General features: G+C 43.0%; 1 protein-coding gene across 2 annotated transcripts in view; it reads left to right on the forward strand.

The window, feature by feature from the left end:
* Nucleotides 1–6,817: 6,817 nt before the first annotated feature.
* Nucleotides 6,818–18,472, forward strand: part of PDE10A (phosphodiesterase 10A) — a 164,917-nt gene continuing 153,262 nt past the window's right edge. The window contains exons 1-2 of one of the 2 annotated variants that reach the window (XM_053939368.1): nucleotides 6,818–7,265; nucleotides 7,311–7,685. In XM_053939368.1, coding sequence (XP_053795343.1) covers nucleotides 6,818–7,265; nucleotides 7,311–7,685 — 823 coding nt within the window. Of the gene's footprint in view, nucleotides 7,686–18,472 lie in introns of both variants that reach the window. The other variant, XM_053939367.1, reaches the window with a different exon arrangement.

An 18,472-nucleotide genomic window follows, 5' to 3' on the forward strand; every position in this document is an offset into this window, starting at 1 on the left:
AACTGAAGGAAGGAAGAATTCAACTGAAAAGAGTGAAACATTCTCAAAAAGCACTTATTTCCCTAGAGCAATGATTAGACATCACAACAAGGTGCTTGCATTCAAGATGAAGTTGTTTTGTTCGTAGGTAATTCTAAATCTAAAGGTTGGACTCAGTCTCTGTTGGTTTTTTTTTGTTTTGTTTTGTTTTGTTTTTGTGGGGTTTTTTTTGGTTTTTGTTTTGTTTTGGTTTGGTTTTTTTTTTTTTTTTTTTTTTTTTTTTTTTGTACCTGCTGTTAATATCAAAGAGAAACCAGCTGTAGGTTTAGGCTGGAACAAAATTATACACTTAAACTCAGAGCTGAGATTACTAATTGCATCAAAGAATTTGCCAGTAGGACTTTTTGTGAACTGTTCAAACCACATTGGGGAAAAGTCTGCTTCTTTTTACTGGTTGTAAAGTTTGGAAAAATTAAGAAAGGGGTTGCAAGAGAGAGTTACAGGGAAAGCTGGCATCCCTGTTGTGACAATAGCAGTATATACTTTGTGCTATGTGCTAGCAAGATGCACACACAACTCATGGTGAATGAGTACAATATAAGTCAGTATTAACCTTTCCTTTTGGATTTTTGTTAAATCTATTCTTTAGTTCATGTAAAGAATAGAATTTTTATGTTCCAGTTGTGTACAGAATAGAAATAACTTATTTGTCTGTAGCGGACAGCAAATTGTAACAAATTTCTGTCATAAATTAACTTTAGATTTCATTATGAAAACAGAAAGATAGAAATACAAAAATCCTGATAATGCTGTTTATTTTTCTTGCAATCAAAATGTCTCTTCCAACAGTACTAGGTAACAGCAATGCTGCTGCCTACCATGCTAACTCTTACATCCTTTGCTGTTTGTGTTTCATTACTTCTTCAGAGGCCCTGGTCCCAGGCCATGATCCTGTTCTGCTGGACAGGATTCCAAAGGTGTTTTTTGTATCAAAAAGCTTGCAGTGTTTATGCTGCTTTGGGTTTATAATAAAGCATCTCCATAAAGAAAACTGCTACTGGAGTTTTAACTTCTTTAAAGGGCAGTTTTTCTGGAGAAGTGTCCCCTACTTTAATAACAGTAACTTAAACGCAAGCAGCCATTTTGCTCTCTGGAAACCCTCTAAATAAAACCAATAAATATCTGTTCTTTGTTCTGCATAGGAAAGCACAAAATGCTAGATGGCTTCATAAGGCTTTGTTTGGCTTCTTTCATAGACTTTTATAGGAAACAAATCTGAGTGCAAGTATTGTAAATGTTTCCCTCTGTATATTGACACTAGCTTTTTTTTCCATTTTAAAATTAATCCTATTTTTTTAATTTCAATGTAATATTTAGTAATATTTTAGTAATATTTAATCTACTGGAATATCTTGTGATTAAAAATGTCCTACCTTTGCACATGAAGTATCTCCTTTCCATAAAGAACTGGAAAATAATGCTGAAAACTTCTCATATTTTTGTGTGTTTCTAAGAGGAAGTAAAAAAATTGGCAGGAAAAGACATGATCTTCTCAGCTTTATTAATGTACCCACTATCGTACATCACACAGCATAGCACTTCTAGACAAGCTTTTATCATATATAGTTCCAGCCACAGAACCTTTCAGCTGTGTTGAAAGCTGAGCAGAAAGTGAAATGACATAGCAGAGCTGAACGAAATACTGAAAGTGAACTAGTTATTTATCTACTTTTTTTTATTGTTATTTTTCTGGATGTCAGTTATCTCTGAACAGACTTGAACTTCTTAAAAATAAGAGTTTTTTCATTTTCTGAAAGAATTGTCATTCATTTTCTATCTCACAGTATTTCTTCTGCGCCTGGACTAGGTAATTCCCCAAAATATTTTCAAGATGGCTGCTAGCACATGTTTGCCTGTTACCAACATTTGCAGTTAATATTCATGTGAAAAAGAGGTGGCTTGGATGAGTGTTTGTGGGAATCAAAGAAAATGGCTGATAGATACCCTTTAAACAAACTTACTCCTTGCATGAGTGTGGTGTTTGAGAACTGTCCTTTGTAAGAACAAACTCCTATGAAGTAAGAGATTCTATAAATTACTCTAAAAGTTTATAGAATAAGATTTTAGGAAACAATGTATTTTCTGGAGATTTCTAATTTATGATAGCAATTCAGTATCTGGGTGGCAATTACTACATTCTGTAAGATCATTTAGCAGAAGATCCCTGGGGAAAAAAAAAGACAAAATCAAAACAGTTATTTTTATCAGCTTGCTCAGGACTTTTCCATAAATATTTTTACTTGTACTTACTCAGCCTCAGAGCTTGGGTTTTAGCTGCATTTATACTTTTGTTGCCCCTGCCCCACATTTCCAGCAGGTTGCCTTCTCTCTATTTCATTGAGGCTGCTTCTGTCTCACCCACATTCAGGTGTTCGGTTCTGTCGGCTCCTCTACTGCTGCCATCCTACATTTTTATAAACTCCCTTTCTCCATATTCTGTCCTTCTTTTTTTTTGTTTTTTTCTCCAAGGAATTGGTCATATATGGTAGAATGGACTCAGGATATAAAGATGAGATAAAAGGATTTACCAGACAAAAGAGTGGGACCAGATAAAAGATGAGTCACTGTCATTCTTAAAATGAAGCCGACAGAACTGGGAAAGAACAGGTTTTTGGTTTAAGCTGTATTTAATACCAAAAAAACCTTTGTTATAACTTTGTTTTTTCCCCACAATGTTTTTCTTGAAGTATGTTGACTAATATTGCTAAATTATTGCCAGACAGTCTTATTTGCTTCTTTCAAACCAGGCCTATGCTTGTAAGTACAACACACCTGATGGCTTCAGTGACCTCCTGATGGCTTTAGTGTGCTGTGACTTCTGAATTCCCATTAAATACATTTATCTATGTAAATACAACTAAAATCCTTTGCTCATGGTTGCACTGACGCAGGGCATTTGTACCCAAACCCTTGCACCTGGCACAAGGGAATGCACCAAAGTATTTTACCTTGCATTTTGTTGTGTTTCTGCATTTTTTAAATTCTTTTTTCTTCAGGGGGGAGGATGTGTGGGGGGGATGATGTAGCAAATCTCACTGTTTCATACTGGAGTGGGTAAGACTTCTCTGGTAAATGACGTGAGTATATGGTTAGTACCACAGAGGGATCAGTGACCTCACTGCTCTGTGCCAGTGGAAATGTTGATGCTGACTGAACAATGAAAACCCAGACTGACACTGACGAGCGAATGTGATTCACCACTAATTTATCCCCAGGTATTGAGATGGCCATGAGATAACGTCTGCTAGTCTGTATAATTTACAAATATAAATGTAAAGAGCTTGAAAAATAATTTTCACTGTCATCTAACTTTTTTCTGTGATTGCTTTTGCTTGCCCAGCCAAGAAGCAGGTGATCAATCAGGTATGAATTGCCAATGGCTAATGAACAGTAATCCGATGAATAATTTGTAAATAACCCTTAACCTGAAATCTGCTTTTCTAGAATATCTGATTATTTTTTCACAAATCAAAATGTATTTTGCCTGTTTGATGAACATACAGATACATATTTATACATGCACAATTGATATGCCTTGTATGAATACACAGATATCCAGTCTGAGACAGTGATATTTGAACAATTGCAGTTTGGATGAGCAGCAATTGGGGAATTTAGCATAGATTAGCATAGTTAGACAAGATTTCTACAATTATAAATTGATGATGTAAAGTTTCAGTAATTTACTCTTTTAATTGACAAAACAATTTGGGATTAATATGTCGAAAGGACCTGCTTTAATTTTTTCGGGTGACTGGCTCTTGCTTTTTGTCAGTCGTTTCAATCTGATTAGCTCTTTCAATTTAAAGATTTTAGTATAAGAGTTTTTCTACTAAGAAAATATTAATTGCTAAACAAACAGGCACAATTCACTGAAATTTTGTTTCAATTAACAAAACTTTCTTTCAGAGAATTTAAATAATCACTGAATCTCTAGTCCTTGTGCAGCGGTTTTCAGGGAAAATCTCTCTATGTAACGGTTGGACTTAAGGAAAGAAAAGAATCTCACACAAAATAGGCATGTGAAATAGAAGTTATTAAACTAGTTTGGTAAAGGCAAATGTCCTAAGAGAAAGTGGATCACAAAACAGATTCAGTTTTCTGCATTTTAGTTCAGGATTTTTAGGCAACAGGTTTTAAGAACCAAGCAGATGGAAACAGTTTAGTAAAACCTGAGTCTTCTTGTTTTGCTTTGTGGGTTTTTTTGTTTGTTTAGTTAGAGTCTCTAATCTGTTTTTGTATTCTAAACCTTTTTCAAACTCTGTGGATTGTTTCTCACTGTTAGCGAACAACGTTCAGCTGGCTGGAAAGGCACTTTAATTTGAGAGCGTTGCTATTTTCAGAAAAATATCTTTTTCAGTGTTACAGATTGATACATAAAGACTCTAGCTGTAACAGGAGTTGGTGTGTTCTCTAGCATTAAAAGAAATCCTGAAATGATAAATATAAAACACTTGAGTGATTTAAAATAAAACTTAAATGCGTAGGTTTACACTGTTTTCGAAGCAGGAGTCGAAAATCGAAAGAGCGAGCCTAATTTTGGATGGAAATAGGAAGACTGCGGTAGTTCGATGAGGATTCCCACCGACACCTGGACCTGGTAATGCAGCACCTGGAGTGGCGGCGGACGGCGTGGAGGTCTGATCTCCGGGAAGGTAGAGGAGCAAAACAGAATCTCCCGCTTTTCGGGTGCCCCGCTGGCAGCGGCAACACAAACATCTTTTCCGCCAATATCTGCAACGGTTGCGGCGGTGCCCGCTCCATCCGCCCCGCGGGGCAGCGCCCGCCCTGGCTGCGCGGGGATCCCGCCGCACCTCAACAAAATCTGCTGCCAGCGGCACGGCGGCGGCCCCACCTGGGTGGGCACCAGCGCGGCGACCGCTGCTCCGCCCGCTGGCGGGGGGGAGCGCCGAGGGGATGCGTCGTCCACCTGGGGAGAGCGGTTCCCCCCGCCCTGTCCAGGTAGCTGCGGGGCAGGAGCCTCGGGCGCGCTGTCCGGCCGCGGCGGGGTGGCACTGCGCCGGGCACCAGTCCCTCGCAGCCGGGCCCCAGAGGTGCCCCGAGGAGGTCGCTGGCGGTCGGCACTGTGGTTGCCCCGAGGGACCTCCTGCTTGGCGCTCGGGCAGCCCGCGCTGAGCCCCCGCGTCCCCTCCGCGGGCCGGGGACGCCCCGCCACCCGACGGCTGCCGCCGGGCGAGGGGAGGCGACGGCCGGGCACCGCAGCCCCCGCCCAGGTGAGCGCCGCCGCTTCGGGGTGAGGGCAGGGGCGCCAAGCAAGGGCTGCACCGGCTGCCCGGGTGATGAACGATGATGGCCGGTTCCCGGCGCTGACAGTGCCGGGGTCACGGCTGTCCCGGGAGGGGAGCTCGGCGGCGGGGTGTCCGCAGCCCTGGGGCTCCGCTCCTGCCGACGGGCGGTGCGGGGCATCGGCTCTATGACGGCCGCGGTCCCGCTCGGCCCGGTCCGATGGGAGCGCCCGGCAGGGTCCAGGGGAGCCCCCATAGCAAATTGGCGATGCTGGCCACCCTTTCCTGCTGCTGGAGATAAATCCCGGTGGGCTCGGACCCCTCCTCCCGCTTCTCGGCAACTGACGACCAGAGGAGAGAGAATTTAGGGCGAAAACGAAATACAAGCGGCGGGGGCTTTGAGCGCTGTCATCGGCCCCGCTCCAATCCGAGCCCGCCTTTGGGCTTCCCTTGGCCGGGCGTTCGGCCGGCGGCTGCCCCGCTGAGGGCCGCCGTAGCGCGGACCGCCGAGGCACCGGGACGGGCAGGCTGCGGCCAGGATGGCGGGGTGAGGCGGCGGGGAGGGGCCCCGAATGCCCAGGGACCGAACGCAGGGTCGAGGTGGCGGCTGGCCAGCGCGACAGGCTCCACTGGCGAAAGACGGTGCCTGTGCTTGCGGAGCAAGGCCAGTGGCAGCCCCGGGGCCACACTGCACCTGAGAGCAGGATCTGAGGGCTGGGGTTGAGGGGTGGGTGGCCGTCAGTGTGCCAAGTGGTTGGAAAGACAGGCGAGAGCCAAAGCAAACACATGTGATGCTGAGCGTCGGGGAGGGTCTGCGCATCTCCGCGTGGAAATGATGTTGGATGCCCCACAGAAATGGAGGGGCAGCTCTCTGGTGTCTCCAGCCCAGGAATAGCAGGACGTCTGCCTTTTGATCTCAGCAGCTGGAAATGTATGTTTAAAATAATGACACCGCATAGGGAGGATCTTTTCCTTGTGTTTCTCCCCCCTTTCCCTTTAGGTAGCCGCTGTGCTGTAGCTCCCGTGTGCGCGCCTAGCAGTGAGAGGAAGGGAGGGAGGGAGCCTGGGAAGCGCTGGCTCCGCCAGTGGGCGTTTTCTGGCGGCCGGGGCTGGTGTGGAAGCGGCACTGCAGTGACTTGTATCTGCCTCTTTGCAGGCGAGCGCGCACATATACGGGGCAATATTTGCCTCGCTCGAAGAAAATACAGATTGTTGCCTTTTTCTTGCTGTGAATGCGAGGTGGGAGCATGGGGAAAAGCGGACTTTAAAGGGGATTGAAACCGCTTGGCGGACAGTAGCGCCCTGTCCCCTCTGGCCTAAAGGGGGAACGGAAATGTGAGGATTTTATGAGGGCGGGGAGCCGGGGTGCGGAGGAAATACTGCCCGGGAGTTGCCGGAGGGAACGGAGAACCGATCCGCGGTTGCCCCTTGTTTGGCTCCGTCCTTTTTCGGCGTCCCTTTTCGCTTTACTCCCGTATCTCTGCTAGACGTCCTGCCTTAAACTACTGCGAAAGGGAGGGAAGAGCGGAAGCATGTCCAACCCGGAGAAGCGGATCTTATCCCGCCCCTCGGCCCCCCTAGCTGCAGCACCCGGGGAAAAGCCCGGCTCCGGCAGCCGCCCGCTCCACTCCCATGGCCAGCGCGGTGGAGGTGGAGGCAGCGGCGGGTCTCCTCCTCCTCCCCCCGCTCCTGGAGGCGACTCGGCTGCCTGCAGCTCCCTCTCTCTCCTCCTAACAACCACCGCCAGCAGCAGAAGCCGCGCTACAGGCACAGCCTCCTCCGCCGTCTCCGCCAGCATCGTCTCTAAAGCGGCAGCGGCTCCTTTCCTCGTTCCAATCCCCTCCTTCTCTTACGCTTCTCCATCTTCTTTTTATTTCTTGCCGCCGCCTCCTCGTTTCCCCTCCTCATTTTCCTTTAACCTCACAAGTCTCCAAGGGAGGGAAGGAGGAGGAGAGGCAGCGAGAGCGGCAGGAGGAGGAGGTGGAGGAGGAGGAGGAAGAAGAGATGTTGGCGGAGCAGCAGCAGCAGCAGCTCACTTGATCGCCCATCCAGGCGGCAGCGGCAGGAGGAGACTCTTCTGTTCTTCCTCCATCCAGGGCTTGCTGCTCCGTTCCGCAGCCGGCGGCCCCCGGCAGCACCACTCCCGGCTCCTCCTCTCCCCAGCCGCCTCTCGCCCGTGGTCCTGTAATTCCCTCGGTGCTGCAGCAGCAGCAGCAGCCCGCGGCGACGGGATCCGAGGAGGCGACGGCCCCGGCGGGAGCAGGACTCCTAGGCGGCAGCAGCGGCAGAGAGGCGCCTTCTTCTCCTTCTCGTCTCCCCTGCTCCTAGGGCCAGACATGGAAGATGGATCTAATTCTGCAAGCTGCTTTAGGAGGTTTACGGACTGTTTCTTGAATACAAGTAGGTACCGGAGCGCTGTGCCCGGCGGCGGGTCGCGCGTGTCTCGGGGGAAGGCGAAGGGCTGTGTCCGAGGCTGGGTGCATGCCTTGTGTAAAGGGCATTTCTTTGTGAGTGGAGGGGAGGCGAGGACACAAAGGGGCCGTATACGTGGGGCGTGCTTGGACGCATGGAGGAGCGGCCGGGTGTGTATTGAGGATGCACGGACAAAGGGGATGCTGGATGTAATTGAGTGCTCTTTGTGGGAGCTGGCTGTTAACGCCTCGAGGATTCCGGCATCATTCCGGTATCAGACAACTCTACGGGTATGTGTGTTAGCCTTTTGCTTGGTACATGCTTAATTCGCTCAGGAATGACACGTAGAGGAATGGATACTGTCCCCCCTACTTACTTGAACAGGCAATAAGGAAGCATTATGGTATCGGCAATTGACAGAAAAGCGGCAGCGGAGGACCGAAAAGGGTGAAATGGATTGCTTCTTTCTGCATCCCCCGTCAGATCTGCCACGCGCGTTCACATTCCATATTTCTGATTCGGCTTTGGTACCGGGTGCCGCCTTCCCCTGGCCGTGGCTCGTTGTAAGGCGGGCCAGGAGCCCGAGAGGAAACATGTGCTCCTTGCTACGAGGGGCTGGCTCTGGAACGGGGATAGTGACCGGCTGGCGGGCGAGGAGGGCGGAATAAAGAGGGGATTGAGGCGCTCCACAAAGGGCTCCCCGCAGCCAGCCGCTCCCAAAGCCTTGCCGGCTCCCACCGAGCCCGAACGCGGGGGAAGGGCGCGGGGCCGTGATCGCCCCGTGCCGGCAGGCAGGAGAGGGGCCGGAGCTCGGCCTCCTCTCGCTGCTGGGCTCGGCTAGTGCCCTCCCCGTGCTGGCCGGGGGAGCCCGGCGGGAGCGGCCCGAGCCCTGCGGCGGGGTGTGGGAGCGGGGAGGAGGCTTCGCACGGCGCGAACTCCCCGTTGGCAGGGACGTGCGGCCCGGCTGTCCCTCGGGTGTCTCGCCCTCCCGCCTCCGAGGCGCTTCCCCGGCACGCCGCGCCCCGCCGAGTGCGCGCCCCGGGGCTGGGGTGGCCCCGGAACGGCCGGGGCTTCGGGCCGAAACCTCCGGGGTCTGCCTGCTCCTGTCCCCCCGCCAGCCCTCAGTTCCAGCACCCCGCTGGGCTTCGGTGTGGTCACGGGACTAAAGAATTTACAAACGGAGCGTATATCAGGGCTGAAATAATATATATACATGTAGATATATATATGTATATATATATATATATATTTTTTTTTAATAAGGAACTTTTTTTTTTTTTTTTGCTTGTCTAGTATTTTGACGCTTAGGATGACTTCTATCAGCTGTGGCTATATTTTCTTCTTGTGACAGCTCCTTAGTTTGTGGATCTATGCCTTAAGGCATCCCTAGACTTGAATTTTAGTCTTTTAGTATACTTCGTTATAGGTGGCTTTTTGGATACAGGTGAACCATGTATGGTTCAATGGGGAGATGTGAGATAAACTACAGAGATGTCCACTGAAACCTCATTATCTGTTTTATTACTTACAGCTATCTTAAGAACAAGAGCCTGAAAGTGTGGTCGTACTTGTGTTCCAGAGTAGTGGTGAATAAAGATGATTATTGTATTTGCTGCCCTGTCTTTTCTCAACTTTATTCAATAGTTGATTATGGCACAGAGCCACATACTTGTTTAGTCTTGAGACCTGAAGGGAATCTGAAATTCTTCCAGTTTTAATTCTGTGTTTGAGAGGGGTAGAATGATGCCATGCGTGTGGTACAATGCTGATGTTTTAAAATAAGTGGTCTTGAGAGGAAGGAACTGAACGAGGGAATGTGTATCATGTAGGGCAATTCACTCCTATGCTAGACCAGGAAAAAGATGATGTGGAAAACATCAGGTTTGTTCAAAACAGCTTTGGAAGCAGTAGTGAATTCTACTTAAGCTACTTTATGAACTCTTGAACACAAGAAATTTGGTTGTCTTTCACTTTGTGACCTCTGACTGAAGATTTTCCGGCAGGCAGGAAAGGAGCTGAACTGTTCTTTCCCCTGTGAGTTTACTGACGTCTAAGAAGACATGCAGCCTCTCTCTGTGGAAACACTTTTCCATACTTCGCAGCCCGTGCTCATGAAACTTTCAAGAACTTAAAAGTCTGATATTCTCTGCTCCCCTTTTGAATGTGATTGAAACTGACCAATGGGCCCAATTGGTATTAGTGAGGTTAGGTAGACTGACGGACGGACATTCGCATGCAGTGTGTATGTACGTATATGTACCCTTTCCTCCCTCCCCAAGTGATTGCAGAAATCTGATTTCCTTAGGAAAGCAGGCTGAAAAAAGGAGTGGAGGGAAGTCAAACAAGATACTATTCAGTGCCAGTGCAGCTACTGCAAAGAGCACTTGTCCAACTGTTCGGAGTGCTGTGCGCAGTCCTGGTTATAGTGCAGCCGGAAGGCTATCATTGTTTTGAAGAGGATGAGATCATGTAAAATAATGAAGATAATGTGCTGTGTCTCATAGCTTTTGTTTCCTGAATTGCATTTTAAATTCCAAATCATATCTGTGTGCATATATATGCTCTTTGACTTTAAAGACAAAAAAAAGAGCCTAAGTATTTTTGCAGGGACCCTGAGGAGTTCTGTAGGGAAGAGAACTGAGATGAGTCCTTCTGGAGAGAAGATTTAAAAGTGGCATAACAGAATCCTCAAGAGTGGAAAACAATGAAATTGCTAGAGATGTAGTCCCTCTTTCATCTCAGCTCTTCTGACTTGCATGCTCTCCAGTCAGGATTTTGTTAAAAGGTTACTGTTATTAAAATGTTAGATTCTGCAATACCCATTTTTTGCCATATTTGGCTATTTCTCTTATTAAAATTCCTAATGAAGCACTGGACTGAAGAAGCTTATATGAACTTTGTGTGGTGTATGTTGTTTTTCTTAACTGTTTAAAGTCTTGGTGCATAACACAGTGTTTTAAGAAACTTTTAGTATTGAACATCCTGGATCAATAGTCCAGTGGAGTTCTGTGATATTTAGAATACTGCAAGTTGCCAGGTATTTCAGTATTTCAGGTTTCCAGTAAATGTCTTGCCTTTAGGGGAGCATCCCATCTTCCTTCCACATTCCAGATCTTCTCTCATGGTGCAAGTGTAGCATATGTCATCTGTGTGCCTTGAGTCTACTGGCAGGTATGAGTTCTTTACACTATGTGGGCTTTCTGCTGGTCAGAGAATTATCAGCGTATTTTTATTATACACAGTTACCTTTTTTTGGCTGTTTTAGTCCATACTTTCACGTGCCACATGCTAAGACTTTCTGATTAAGCAGCACTCTAAGAAAGAATACATGTAAGATATGTTGTTCAGGAAGAAAATAGCAATTAAAATTTAAATAATGTCAGAAGTATTCCTGTTACTTGATCTAATGGAAAAGTTAATCTTGTCTTGACTCTTGTTTTTCCTGATCTGTGGTTTTTTTTTTTGTTTTTTTTTTTTTTAGTCAGGGTGTTGTAATTTAAATGCTGATCTTCAGCGATGAATCCCTTGTGTGAAGGTGGACAGAATTTGGTTTTCCAATTAAATCATGCTTAAAAGTTAGAATATATAAGAAATTGTCTCTGGTTTTCACCCCATAGATTCTGACTCCAGGTTAATTGAAAGCAAAATTATCACTAAAGTAGGATATAGTTATGATAAGTGATGTCATTCAACAGCTCCCACCACAACTGGTGTTTCACATTTTGCATTAATGTATAGGAACACCACGTGTCCTGGTCTGCAGCACTGCCTTTCTATTTAGTGGGATAACAGAAAAATACATAGGGCAGACAGCAAGGAATGGCATGGAAAGGTGATGAAAACCATGCAAGCACAAGCAATTAAGAGTGGAGAAAGCCTTGCTTTTTCCAAGTCAGGTATTTTTACAAATGGTTGTCTGTAAAACATGCAGTTTACATTTGGAATATCTGATGTTCTGTCCCTTTGACTCCTCAGCTCTGCTGCCTGTGCCTGATGGTTTGGGAGTACCTAGCGCTCCTATGCCTTGAGAGAGGAGGTAATGTTAAGTCAGTAACCTTCTCCCCCCGTGAGATGAGCTGTGGAAGGTGTGATTGTGCCCAGTGGGATAGTTTAGATGAGTTGGGAGATGGTTTCTTTTTGCCACATGTGTAAGGAGGATGGCAGCTTATTTAATATTCTAATACAAGGCTAGTAGCTTCATTCACCCCTTTTGTGTCCTTTTCCTTTTTGCTCATGTTTAAGCCACCCTCATCAGCTGGACATGGTGAAAACCTGAAGTGTAAAGGTGTGTTTTTATTCAACATGTATGTGACTTAGTGACTTGATTTTGAAACAGTCATGTGAGTTCTTACTTGCACTAATGATCTAGGGCATATACCTGGCTGTCTTGCTCTTACATCATCCATTGTACAGATCAGTGCAACAGTAACTTCTGTTCAGTTTTAGGATTCTGTGCCATTTTCTAATACAAATAGATTATAACCAACATTCTCTCAATATTATGGAATAGTGGACTTAGTTTTAGATTCAGAAAGTTAAGAATGAGAGTCTGAGTGAGTGGATTTTAAACTTATGGCTTATGAAGCTTGTTGATTGATATTAACCTTGCTTGTGTTTAAAATTGTATTTCAGATTGAGTTTACTGTCAGCTCATTTTTGAATGCTACTTTAAAAAGTATTTGAGTTTCAAGTAATTCTGTTTAATATTTGAGCATTCGATTTTTGTTTGTTTTATAATATTACAATGTTTGAACTGTTGGCATTATTATTGTATTTTAAAAGAGAGCTAAATCATAAGTAAAAAATATATGTAAAGAAAAAAGGCTGTTTGAGGGTTTTTAAATTGTTTTTATACTCCCTCTGCTGGCTGTTTAAATTACAAGTACCTGTACTTGAACATTGTAACTAAATCTGCTTTTTCTTTTACTGTTTTATTAAATAAGTAGTAAAGGGTATTGATTTAAATCTGTGGTTTTTTTCTTTTTTTTTTTTTTTTTTTTTTTTTTTTTTTTAGGTATTGTTAAATGAAGAAACATGATTTGCAGGAATGGGAAGTCTGACACTTTTTTTTTTTATGGAACAGTATTTCTATTTTGGTTATATCTTGTATTGATTTTAACTCCTGTCCTAAAAACAGTTGAATCTTGGGTGCGTTTGTCCCATCTTCACTAGTAAATTTCACAGAAAGAACAATTCATATATTGTTCCAAACTATTTGTTTATCTGTTTCATTTGTTGTAACAAATTTAGTGTCCAGCTTTGAAGAACAACTGTGATAAAACATAAATAGTTATGCTATGTTTTGTTAAATGAAAAAAAAGATAAAATTCAGTCATGAGTTTGACTTCCTTCTTCATAATTATCTACAATGCTGCACTCAAAGTGTTCTGCAGATATAAGGGATAATTTCTAAAGGTTCTGATTTTGTTAGTGTAGAATAGTGTTCATCCAAAATCTTTATAGCACCCAAAAATTGTAATTTCTACAAACCTCAGAAATTATATACAAGGGTCGCTTTATATATTATAGAAATGAAGCCATTGCATTTCCCATGGGCATCAGTTATGGCTAAACCAGTTCAGTATTTCTTGTTGGTATTTTTGCTAAAGTTCCAGGCTGCTAGTGTGTCCTCGCTTGTGCTGGTGGTTGGCTTCCCCCGGTCGGAGTTTGAAGAGTGCCACCTACTGATTGACAGCTCCGAGAGCGCTGCTGCCTTTGCTTTCTGGAGGCTCCCGCAGCTCAGCCTCGCTTGGCTTGGGGATGTGACAAGTCGATGCACTTGAGCTTGGCAACTGTGTGGAGTCAAATCTCAGCTTTGAGTTCTGCTGTTAAATTATGCTTTTTTCCCCCTAATTTGTTTCAAGGTTAGGACACAGGATTTTCATCCTGGCAGGTGGGCTTCCCTTGCCATCTTTGTCCCCTTTTAAAAGCTTGTGAGAAAGTGTCAAATTTCTGTGGTTTCTTCATCACTTCTTGTCAAGCTGTCATAATTAGTGTGGGAGGAACCAGCCTGGCTGGTGTTTATTGAAGACTTTGGCTCCTGCTATGCCAGACAATGAAATGGCATGTTGCACACTCAAATGAGGCTGTTCAAAAGGCAGGTAACAGACTCGCCACCATGGCTTTGCTAACAGATGAACATTCCACAATGCTCATGATGTGTTTATTTTTGCAGAAGAGAAGGACAATTTGATTAACAAGTTCTAAATTTTTACAGGAAAGTCACGCATTAATCTTTAGTTTAGTGCATTTTAAGAATGCTTTATTTCAACATTCAAGTATGCTAATTATGTCTTAAAAAACAAACTTGGCAAGAATATGAATTAGTTTAAAAAATATACCGTTTGCATACTTAAAAAAAATTAAAGAATTCCTTTGTTTCAAAATTCTTTTAATATACATTTTCACAGTGATTTGTTGCCACAGGAAGCTTTCTTAATTCCAGCTCCTAAGCATCTTGTCACAGGCAGCATTAAGAACAAAAAATATTGGTTTTACAAATTTAATATTTTTTTGGAAAACACACTGGTAGCAAGGTTTAGTCTGAGTGGGATTTTTAACAATAAAATGTCACATCATTAAGAGATGCCAAATCTTGTGGCTCAAAAGGAGTACAGCTGTGGTCAGTGTATCACTTGAAGACTTTCTTAAGTAGTTCTGGCTCAAGAATACTAAAACAGAAGGCTTTTGAATATTATTCACTGCCTTCAGGAAATCCATAGTAATGTTATTGATATCTAATGAAAAAAAATAATAAAAAACTTCAATGTAGAAGCAGCAGTAGTAATCTCGCCTTCTTTGGTGCCGAGACCCAAAGAAGAGATTGTCAGCATCTGAGACCACTTAATCCAGCTTCTGTCTGAAAACTTTTAATGTTTTCATTAGCACTTATTGATCTGATTTCTTGTTTCTGCATTATCAGCCAACTCCCATGCACCAGAGCTGTATTTCTCTTAACAAAGTTTATTCAGCTGATAATAATTTCAGCATTCTTCCTTTCTCTCTCCTTCCACTTGCATCAAAAAGAAATCCCCTAATGTCAAGCCACAAACACTTCCTAAAGAAAAGAAAACTTTAGCATCTGAAATTCTAATTACTTTGTACAGAAACCTCACAACTTTAATTCTTCTGACCCATGCATACACAAAATAGCAGGTATTTGTAGCTGCTGACAAGCACTGAGTAATACTGCTTGCTTTGCTTCACCCCTGTGGGGAAATTTCCACACTGGCAGGAAAGAAGCCACTTTCATTGTCATGTATATTTTAGTAGCATTTTTGCAACATTGTGGTTCAGAGAATAAGATGTTTAGCCTGAATTGTGGTGGCTAAAGGTGCATCCTTTTTATTCTTTTGTAGTCTTCCTCACTGCCTAGTTTCTATATCTCCACTGTATTCTTCTATAGTGTCTTATTTTATTTGCTTCCAAACTGGGTAAAGCTACTTCCCTTTCTTCTAGAGGTCTTTGACTTAGTCTTAAAAAAAAAAAAAAAAGAAAGTGTCTCAGTATTTCACTAATGATTTTTTTCGCCAACACAGAGCAGTTGAGTTTATGATAACCTCATTCTTTTACTTACACTGGGTTTTTTGTGTTTATATTTTGGTTTTCTTTCATGCATATACAGATACCTTGGCAGCTTTTCTAGAGCGAATTCTTTTTTGGAACATAGCTCTGTCAGCTGTCCTTTCTTTGCATGCCTGTCTTTTAGTTATATTGTAATTTCAGTTTTATATTACTTTCCCCTTGTCCACCCATAAACTTATTTTAGCTGATGTTTCCTTCTTGACTGCTGAGCTGTACTGATTTTGTTTCTTCCTGCAGTGGTCTGGTATTTTATACTGTCCTTTTTACAGTGTTTTTATTTTCCTCAACTACTTCTGTTGTGTGAAGGTGCTATGGTGCTATTCTTCTTCTGGTATGGTTCACTTAAACAGTATTGTCTGGATTTTTTTTTTGGTGAGCAGAAATTTTGCATGGTAGTTTTAAAATGCTCACGATGTGTTCTGTGTTTGCGGTGACTCATTGTATTTCCTAATCCGCCACTGTCTGCCTAGCCCTAAATGTGATGTCAGTATTTTTACTTCTTGCCTTTTTTTGAGCACACGTAGGACTGATGAAAGTTACTGTTTGATGTAACAGGAAACTGAACTCATCTGTTCTTAAAACAGGCACTGCCTTAGCTAATATACTCAAGTTTCGTTGTGCCAGGCTTCCGTGTCTCGTTCTTGAGAGCAAATTGCTTTTGTGTGGATGTGTCCCAATGTTCCTGTTTCTTCAGACTTCAGTTTTCACCAGTACAGACTCCTGAGACAACTGCTGTTGGAAGCTGCTTTTTTTCATGGATCTTAAGTGTTTAATGTAGTTTTGTGGCCTTCAGCTGATGATCAAGAATGCAAGAAGGTCTTGGGATTAGAGGTGTCATTTTGAGAAGTGCTTTGAGACATCAGAGGGAATGGCTGACCTGCAGTCTCCAATGTTTATAGAACAGTACAGTTTCTGGCTTAGCTCTTGTGATGGTAGAGAGAACAGAATCATTTGGCATGTTGCAAGAACTTTCATAGACTTTTTGTGGGTAGGAATGTGCTTGTAGATTGCGTGTTTCTTTCAGACCTTTTTTGGACTTTTGTTGGAGCTATATGCAATACTCATGCTTTTTTGAACTAAGCACAGAGGATGTGGGCTCAAGGGTTAGTCCTGTCTATTCTGCTTAAGTTTTAGTGAGCTCCTTGATCCAGTTTAGACTGATGCCTAATTGCATGTGTGTTGGGAGTAAGCAAATGCAGACTGTGCTGGGAATTATACTTCGATCTTAACCTTATGAAAGGATAAGATTTTAGCTTTGCAGACAGAAGGTGTATCATGCCCCTGTACTTTGTGGTTAAAGATCAGGCTCTGGGTTGTTTTAATTGCTTGTTTAGGGACATAGTTCTACAGAGCAGTAGAGGAACCAAACAATCTAAACTATTTGTGGCAGTAGGCAGACCTTGTTTTTTCACACCAAGTTCTCCTAGGGAACGATCCACAGGTTCTGCAAAGTCCTGAATGAAAGATGCATGCCATGAATAAGGGACCATATTGGAGTACATGGCTTGCTGCCTGAGTAAGCAGAATTATTTATATTTTCTGTCTTTGTTTCCTGGACTTGCTGCTTTGGAAGGATCTTTGGAAGTTGTGACTAAAATGTGTAAATGAGTGTTCATAGGAGAACAAGAGACACGAAATTGGTCAGTTGATAAGGATGAATGAAGTGTGTGTGGTGATATTATGTATCTGAAGTTAATGAAAGATGGTGGAGACTTGTCCATCTAGGACAGCAGTGTTGAAGGGACAAAAATCAGGAATAGAACAGGGAGAAGACTGGAATGGTAAGAGGAGTTTAACATTTTTATTGCTCAAAGGAATGCAATTACAGCAGAAGAAAATGTTCATCCTTATAGGGAAAGCTATTTATAAACTTTGAGAGGTTTCTTTTGGGGTAGATGAAAGGCTTGATATGTAAATATCTCCCAGCCAATTATCAAATTTCAAGGGAATCTCTTCAATGAAGTATAAGATTTGACTGAAGTAAAAGATTACTGTTTTTCAAGTGTGAGTGTTATTTTTCTTTTTAATGTCACAAATGCTTTTTTTCTGCTTAACTATTAGCTTTTTCCTCCTTAGTAACAACATAAGTGTGCATGGTGAATCTTATATTCTTTGTGAATGTGCTGACAGATAATATTTTAATTTATTTCTTTATTTTTTTCAGCTTAATATTATCTTCATGAATAGCCAGCTGCTATTTGACAATCTTTTGTTTATGCCAGCTGAGAATGTCCTTTACCATTGTTTTTTATGGTCGCTCTGAAAGTTTTACTGTTCTACCCCATGTGGTTTTTATTTCCTTTCTTTGTTTTTCTTTTTTTTTTTTTTTTAATGCTTTAATTGTAGTTTAATAACTGATCCACCTTGTTCCTGGTTTTTATTTTTTTCCAACAGTTTATTGAAGTGTAATGCTGGCTACACGTAGAGCACATGCCCTTCTCTGTCTCTTAACAGCAATGGCCTTGGGTGGCTCTGGCTGTGGATATGCTGTGAGTATAGCTAACATCACTGTGGCTGGCTGCTTTGATGCTGGTGACCTCGTACTTGTCCATGACAAGCCTTGGTTTTTGTTTAAAAGATGATGTTGCAGGTGTTACCTTCTGATTTGACTGCAAGGCTAATTTTTTGTTTGTTTTTCTTCATTCAGCTGTCTGTACTTCTTTAAAAATTATGTTGAACTACTCTCTTAGCACTTTGCAACATCTTGTTTTAACAACTTGTGTTTGAATCAAAGCAACTAGCCATTCTGCTGTGCCAAGAAACACTTCTTCCCAAGCACTTCTAAAAAGGAGGTTTTTGTTTCTCTTGTTTCACAATTCTTTTGCTGTTTATGGAGCTGAAGGGAGGAATGGGCAAGGAAGTTGAAATTTGCTATATATATCAAAATTGAAAAGAGAACATGAAAACAATTGCACAGTTATATTAAGCAATACTGGAATTTTTGAATTCTTTTGCCAGAACAGAAATTGTTTAAGTTTGTTTAAATATAGTTCTGTTCTGAACTTTGGAAATTAAACTTCAGTTGACAAACTGATTTTAAATCCTCTATAAAGACTTTAATATTGGCTTAAACCCATATGATTTTTGGTATGTTTTGATGTCAGAGATGAGCTCTGGCAGGTCTACTAGTGGCAACTGAGATACTTAAGCTGTGCTTCTTTGCTTGAAGTCACTAACAGCTCAGCAGAGGT

Source organism: Vidua chalybeata, chromosome 3, assembly GCF_026979565.1.
Source record: "Vidua chalybeata isolate OUT-0048 chromosome 3, bVidCha1 merged haplotype, whole genome shotgun sequence".
Lineage (NCBI taxonomy): Eukaryota > Metazoa > Chordata > Aves > Passeriformes > Viduidae > Vidua > Vidua chalybeata.